Below are 7,807 nucleotides of genomic sequence, written 5' to 3'. Positions count from 1 at the left end.
CGGAGACTTCAATCAAAGTTTCAGGCGCCCGGTATGACCTCGCTGGCCATCCTAGAATTTAGTCGTGGTCCCCAACCCGACACATGAAGTACAACGACGTGCAAGTGTCTGTCCTCGTCGAGGATCACGTGTCTGATGAATACGCCGTAGCTAACGAGAGCGAGAACACCATCACATGTTGGATAGCAAGCGAGGAGGGGCAAGGTGAGGCCTCCCCAGCTGATTCTTGCTTTGCTTCGCGCTGCTCAATCTCCGGTCGAGCCAGGAATTCAAAATCAAGATCAGCAATTCTTCATCTTCTACAGCCCTATCCTCTTGGGTACAAATCGATGTACGCCTCATGGTTAGCTCAGTCTCGCGACCAAAGACGTCCTCCCTAGTGCACGGCGCATCCATATCGTCGACTGTCAGCAACTAACAATCCAACTGGACTGAGCTACGACAATGCTGAGGAGACAGACGAGAGGAATGTGGGTGAGGAAAGACCAGCTCGAGTCTGGCTTGTTATTGAGCAGTACGAGCTCCTTATATACATGTCAGACTGAATACCTAGAATATCCTACGAATATACGGAGGTGTATAGAAAGTAAAAGAATACCATGGAATCTGGGAGAACCATCCGGAATATGTAATATTCATGACATTACCCCCCCCCCCCGTCTAGAATCGTGTCCTCACGATTATTTACCCGTCGATCCAAAACCTCCCGATCCTCGTTGAGTCTCTGTTAAACTGGACACCTCCTCGATATCGCATGACGCAATGCGTTCCAAAATGACTTGTGCGATTCGATTGCCGGCACGTACCTGGAAGGGTTGATTTGTGGAATTGATCAACACTACGCGTACTTCTCCGGTATAATCTCGGTCGACGACTCCAGCCCCAATATCTATCTCTTTGACCGCTAACCCACTTCGTGGCGCAATTCGTGCGTAAGTTCCATGAGGGGCACGCATTGCTATGCCGGTGCCGACAATCTTGCGATCTCGTGCCGGTACTTTGACGCTTTCCGCCGAGTAAAGATCAAACCCAGCGGATTCTTCGGATCCTTGCTTCGGGAGAATTCCACCCATCCGTTGTACCAAAAGAGTGGTATCACGGGTAAGTATGTGAATGGGTCGTGTTAACAAAGGGGGAATTCGAATTGTCATGGGCGCGGGTTTGTCGGGCCGTCTTGCATGGAATTCCTGTAGGAGTTCTTGACAATTGGTCAAGTTCGCCCGTGATTCCCAGGAACGGCGATCACCATGGGGGCTATTCTTCCAGAGAACCTGATACTCAAGATTGCCATTTCGATCACGGCAAGAGTCAAGGATATCTTCGACTTCCCATTCTTCCTCGCCATTTACGAGGTCAGGGACTACCGGTTCACGCCGCTGAGAGACATACGTGGGTTCTTGGAAGGGACTGAGAAGGCTTTCATTGAAAACGGGGTGTTGTTTCCATTGACGTGGGAGTTCCAATTCATAGGCAGAAGCGCCGACTTTGCGTTTGACCTTGAAGGGTCCATATCACTTATCGTCGAGCTTCTTCATTGGCCTGTCGGTTCAGATGTTTATCCCTTCTAGCCAAACCTTATTTCCAACTTTGTACTCCGGTCCGCTCTTCCTCTTTCGGTCGTAGAAACGCTTCATAGATTCCTGCGCTAGACTGATAGCCGCGCTAGTATCTTCGCGTACTCGATCTATTCTATCGACAAATTGTTGGACATTTTCGCTTAGTCCTTCTCGCACCGGTTGGGTTCCTTCGTAAGGGTGATACCCTTTATTGACAAAGAACAGGGTATATCCGGTGGATGAGTGAACTTTATTGTTATACGAAAAGGCTGCGAGTGGTAACCATTCAGCCCAATCTGCCTGTCGGTAGTTGATGAATAATCAGAGATACTGTTCTATCTCGCGATTGATGCGTTCCGTTTGCCCGTCTGTCTGGGGGTGATACGCGGTCGAGGGGTTCGCTTCGATTCCGAGGGATCGGTACAACTCCGAGATGAACTGATTCTTGAATTCAGTTCCCCTATCACTGATGATCTTTCGAGGTAATCCATGATGTGCGACTACGTTATCTCGGAGTGCTTTTGCCCACCCTTCGGCATTGAGTTCAATAGTACTTGGTATTGCGATTATCTGCTTAGAGTACATGCAGACAATTACGAGAATTGCATTGTACCTGAAGGAATCCGATAATACGCCTATCTTGTCCACGGAGATTACTTCCCAGGGTCGTGAAGGAATTTCGTTTGGAAATAGAAGTCCAGTAGGTCGTGTCGTATGGACCTTGGTCTTCTGGCATTTCTCACATCCAGCCACGTACTTCCTGACATCTTCTCGAATTCGGGGCCACCAGTAGTTGCGCGTGACCATTTCATGCGTCTTGTATTGACCAGGATGTCCAGCCAATGGGGTATCATGATAGTGAGCAATGATCTGCTCACGGAGTTTTCTATTTACCGGTACATAGATACGGTTCTTCCGCGTTATAAGTCCGATACTATCTTCATTCCAGTCTTTGTCCTTGTTCTGTAAGGCTACGGTAACTAGCGAATCTCGGTTCTTTTTGTATTTCTTAATTTCTGTGACCTAGTCCTGGTCAATTCCTTCCAAACTAAATACGGTACTACGGATCAGGGCACGGAAATGTTCTGGTTTTAGTAATACAATATCTGAATTGTCTTCTTTTCCTGCATTGTGCCTCTTTTGGCGAGATAGTCCGTCTGCTTTGCCATTGGATTTGCCGGGCTTGTGATGCAGCGAGTATTGGTATTCCGCTAACTCGGTTACCCATCGGGCCTGTCGCCGGTTAAGCTTCTGCAGCTTCCAGAAGTATTCTAGGTTCTTGTGATCCGTCCATATTTCGAATGGATGTACGGCGCCCATAAGGTACTGGCGCCACTCATCAAGACTAGTCATGATTGCGAGAAGTTCCTTGTCGTAAATCTCGTAATTTCTTTCAGCAGCTGTCATGGCTTTAGATAGGTAAGCAACAGGCTTCCATTTCCCATCTTGTTTCTGGGCTAATTCTGCTCCTATGGCAAAGTCCGAGGCGTCACATTCTACTCGATATGGGTCGTCGTCATTGGATATAGCTAACACTGGCGCTGTGCAGAGAGCGTTTTTCAGGTTTGTGAAGGCTACCTCTTGTTCGACGGTCCATTCAAAAGTAGCGTTGCCTGTTAGTGAACTGAGCGGCTTTGCTATTTTGCCATAGTCTCAGATGAACCTTCGATAGAAGTTGGTGAATCCAAGGAATGCTTGAATGTCTCGTTTGCACTCGGGCCATGGCCAATTGACGACTCCTTCTATCTTGACCGGATCCATGCGAACAACTCCTTTTCCTACTATCATCCCGAGATATTCTATCTCTGCCTTCTCGAACTCGCACTTTTCCGGTTTCAGATAAAGTTTGTGTTCCCTTAAGATCTGAAGAACTTGCCGCGTGATCCGGCGGTGTTCTTTCAAGTCTTGAGTGAAGATCATGATGTCGTCTAGATAGACTACCACATGTCCTTGACTGATGAGATCTCGGAATATGTCGTTCATCATGGTTTGGAATGTAGCCAGGGAATTGGTAAGGCCAAAGAACATGACAAGGGGCTCGAATAATCCTCGATTCATTAGGAACGCCGCCTTCTCTTCGTCTCCTTCTTTGATGCGGATGTTGTTGTATCTCCATTGGATGTCTAATTTTGTAAAGTACCGTGCCTGCTTTAGCTTGTCCACTAGTTTCTGTATCAAAGGAAGTGGATAGCGGTTCTTGATCGTAAGCTCATTCAGCTTCCGATAGTCTTGTACAGGCCGAAGTGGTCCGTCTTTTTTCTTGACAAAGAAGAATGGAGAAGCCCACGGGGATTTCAATGGTCGGATTCTCCCGGTTCGGAGGTTCTCTTCTATGAATTCATCAAGTTCTTTTTGTTCATTCACGGAGATAGGGTAAACTTTGCAGCTGATCGGTTGTGCGCCTGGTGTAAGTTCAATTGCATGGTCCCACGGTCGTCTTTGAGGTAAAGAATCAAAGTCTTCTTTGCTAAATACGTCAGAGTAGTCGTGATAGTGACTCGGGACGGTATTTTCAAAGGTCTTGGCTTCGTGTTTTAGACTTTCTTTGATCGCTAGATCAGTGGCTGTGGTACGAATGCGTGCTGCTCCTGTCGCGAAGTACGTTTCATGGTCTAAAATGAATATTCTATCCTCTTCTTCTAGGCGAGCCTCCGGATTGCTGGGCTCTTCATGATCGGCATCAATATCAATTAATCGGGTGGCGTATTTGCACGTAATTGGACACCGATCAAACTGAATGATTTGTTCCTGCCAATCAATGGACGGGTTATGAATCTGTAACCACTCATATCCAAGGAAGATTGGAGTCTTTTCTAGATTGGTAACTGCGAAAGGAAGTCGCTCTACATGGTCCTGAATTTCCACCCTTAACTCAACGAAGTCTGTGATAGCGCCACCGGCATTATGCGTGCCATCTGCATTATAGACAGGGACCAGTGATGGCAGTTTCTTTGTAGCGATGTTGTTATCGCGGACAAACTGCGCATCAATCGAAGATCCAGTACATCCTGTGTCTAATAGCGCTTTGACTGATAAGCGCTGCTGCGTGTCCAGGGTGGTTATGATCATTGGGACATCCATCTGTGTCCCCTTCCTTCCTCGGATGAATTGGGGCTGCTTTCTCAATTCATTTAAGAAGTCTATAGCTTCTTCTTCTTTCATCTGCCTGATTTGGTTCATACAGGCTTCAGAGGCATTGACACTCTTCTTTGAGTGTACCCATTCAGTCAGCAATCTAAGCGCCGAGGCTTCTTTGCTGATTATCCATTGGCGGATCCAAGCCGCTGTCCAAGGTGTGTGGCGCTGCCATTGCGTAGATTCGGTCTGATGTTCTGGTGTAGGCAATAATTTTTTATTTGGGGGAATTAAGCAAGAGGGTTGTGCCTCTCTGCGCCGCTCTGCGGACGCCCCTTTTTCTGGTATATACATAGGTACACCAAACCAGGAACACAGATAGTTCGTGAAATTCTTTTCGGTCAACTCGGCTACGCACCCGGCTGACCGCTTGCAAAATCCTTCATGGCCGCACAAATTTCTTCGTGAATTGCCTTCTTCCAGTCGAACAGTTCTGCCGTCGCGGCAGGAGCTTCGTTAAGTGATGCGAGTGGTGCGAACGTATTGGTGGTGGGAACTGCCGGGGTCTCCGCGGCTCGTACTTGTTGAGCTTGTTGCCGATTAGGGCAATTTCGTGATATGTGGCCTTGTTGACCACATCGAAAGCAAAGACCCTGACGTCGCACTTGATCCAAATCCATCGGTTGTCCCCTTCCTCCGAATGTGACACCCGTTCCGTCGCGCCGTGTCTGAACTGGTGCTGTAGCAGTCGCTGGTGCAGACGCATTAGTTTGTGCTCGTGGCGTGTTCTGCATCTGCTGCTGCCTTGGTTGAAACTGTCCCTGTCGTTGAGACTGTGGGTTTCTTCGGCGGTACTGTTGCTGGTTGAGGTCGATACGCGCGACTCGCAATTTGTACAGTGCATAGGTGGTCGGGAGCTCCTCCGAGGAGTTGTACAAAAGCCGAATGATGTCGGCCCGGAGTGCTTTTTCTAGGAGTGACTTGAGTTCCTGGAAGTGCGCTTCGAAATCGTGAATGTTTGCCTGGGAAGCACATAACTCAAATTTCGAGAAGAACTCCTGTGCCGACAACGTTCCCATCTGCATTGCCTGGAGCCGATCGTATGCTTTGGCTTGCTCATCGATTAAGAAGTGCCTGTCCAGGTCTTCCCACAGTGTCTTTGTGGTCTGTATTACGGAATCTTCGTCCGCGTTGTATTTCTTCATAAACGTGGCGACATATTCGCCCGCGTGTCCACCTTTCATGTAAGACAGAATCATAAGGACTCTGTCAAACTGCTCTGGTAGCCACTTCCTCTGCGTAACTACATAGAGTTTCATTTGGGTTTTCCAAGCAATGTACTTGGATTTCGTACCGTCGAAGGCGTCTGGCTTCATCACGCTTCCATTGAAGAGCGCGGCACTATCTTGGTTTTCGGCCATCGCGCCGGGATCGGATGGGGATGAAGGTGGAGTGGGAGAGCGTCGGGAAGGTGGGTTCGAAGCTTTGGAATCTTCTACTGCTTCTTCCACGGGGTCTGGTGGGCCCTCTGGTGGTGCTTCGGATTCTCCGAGGGCGATTGAACGGAGATGATCAGTGACTGATTCGAGAGTATCTCGTCTGGTTCTGGGTTCTGAACCGGATGCTATGGGTTGTGGTACCGCGATAGATTCTGAGGGTGCCCCTGTGGTAACTCTTGATAGTGGCTCTCCGCGTAGTCCTTCTCTACACCGAGGACAACGATTGCTATTATCCGGAAAATGCGGGCAGGGTTGTTGCGCGCAGTACCGTAAGTTGTCACCGCGTAGGTAGACGGATCTCCCTTCTAGCTCTCGATGTGTATGTCCTCTACAATAGCAGGACGGCGTGATCATAGGGTGTCGGGTCCGTGGAGCCGGTTGCAGCAAACCCTGGGACTAATCGTGTCGTAACGACCAGATCAGGGGTAGAGTTCGCCAAAGATAGGAATTTCCAAAAAAGAGCTGAAACGCTATCTTAATACAGTTTTAGGAATAGTATAGCAGCCCAAAGAGCGATTATGTCTCTTCGGTCCGACGCCCTGACAGGGATCATCGATCTAACTGCTATCTCTTTTCCGATGCCCAGCCTCAGCCGGTTGCCACGTCGTACTCAGGAATATCCACTTGCACTGCGCAAAGCGTTTAACACCACCTATGGTAGGGCAGTGTACGATTCTAATTGGACGGAGCTCTGTCCAGCCGCCTAAGGGCTGGTGATTACAGAGGTGGCTTCGGGGTGTGTGATATGGTAAAATGCGCAAGTGCACGGAGAAGGGTTCCAGGGGTCTTGATGCGGTAGAGTTGGTAGGGTTAGGATTTAGGGTGAGAGTCGAACGTGTAGATTGGGTGGATCGTCGTGTGGAGCTGGGTGATGGTTGGTGTGGGAGTGACAAGGATCGTCGTAGGGCAGTTGGTGGAGACTCGAGCTAATGTCAGCAACTAACAATCCAACTGGACTGAGCTACGACAATGCTGAGGAGACAGATGAGAGGAATGTGAGTGAGGAAAGACCAGCTCGAGTCTGGCTTGTTATTGAGCAGTACAAGCTCCTTATATACATGTCAGACTGAATACCTAGAATATCCTACGAATATACGGAGGTGTATAAAAAATCAAAGAATACCATGGAATCTGGGAGAACCATCCGGAATATGTAATATTCATGACATCGACCTCTGTTCGGCCATTCGCCTTTACCCTGATCAATTTTTCTGACAGTGAGGAGAATAAACAAATGTACAACCTGTCTTTTCATGTGGCTATAGACGATGCTTTACTTCACCGAGACGCAAACAAGCTCGAAGCGATAGGTGCTATCCGCATAACGGCACGGCGCGTCATCGCGAAGGAAAACGTGCCTTACAATCCTGCACAGTACGACATCCGCGACATTGGCCTCGTACATGAGCGCCGGAAGAAAGCAGGGGTGCATTGTGTGTCGTATGTGTGCAGTACGGCCGCGGTCATCGTATATTAGGCGTGCTCAATTCTACATGGATGGGATGGGATGGGATGGTTTCGAGCCAGCACACGGTGGCTGTGGCTTTCCCGTTGATGGCGTAGATTAGCCGTGAGACATGAATCAGAAATAGATCTGTTCCTAACCCGCCATCCCGCCCTCGAGTCCCGCCTGCTTCCAAAACAAGTAAGTCTATTTGTACGAGACAAATAGAGGAC

The 7,807-nt window shown here is 48.7% G+C and overlaps 1 protein-coding gene across 1 annotated transcript; it reads right to left on the bottom strand.

Moving 5' to 3' along the window:
- Nucleotides 1-7,403: 7,403 nt before the first annotated feature.
- On the bottom strand, nt 7,404-7,562 carry PHACADRAFT_159028 (uncharacterized protein; the record flags this gene model as incomplete). Its single annotated transcript, XM_007393253.1, has 1 exon — nt 7,404-7,562. The coding sequence occupies one exon, from the start codon at nt 7,560-7,562 to the stop codon at nt 7,404-7,406; it is 159 nt and encodes a 52-aa protein (XP_007393315.1).
- Nucleotides 7,563-7,807: the final 245 nt, after the last annotated feature.

Source organism: Phanerochaete carnosa (assembly GCF_000300595.1).
Source record: "Phanerochaete carnosa HHB-10118-sp unplaced genomic scaffold PHACAscaffold_3, whole genome shotgun sequence".
In the NCBI taxonomy this organism is placed as follows: domain Eukaryota; kingdom Fungi; phylum Basidiomycota; class Agaricomycetes; order Polyporales; family Phanerochaetaceae; genus Phanerochaete; species Phanerochaete carnosa.
This window is presented reverse-complemented; position numbering and strand designations above follow the sequence as displayed.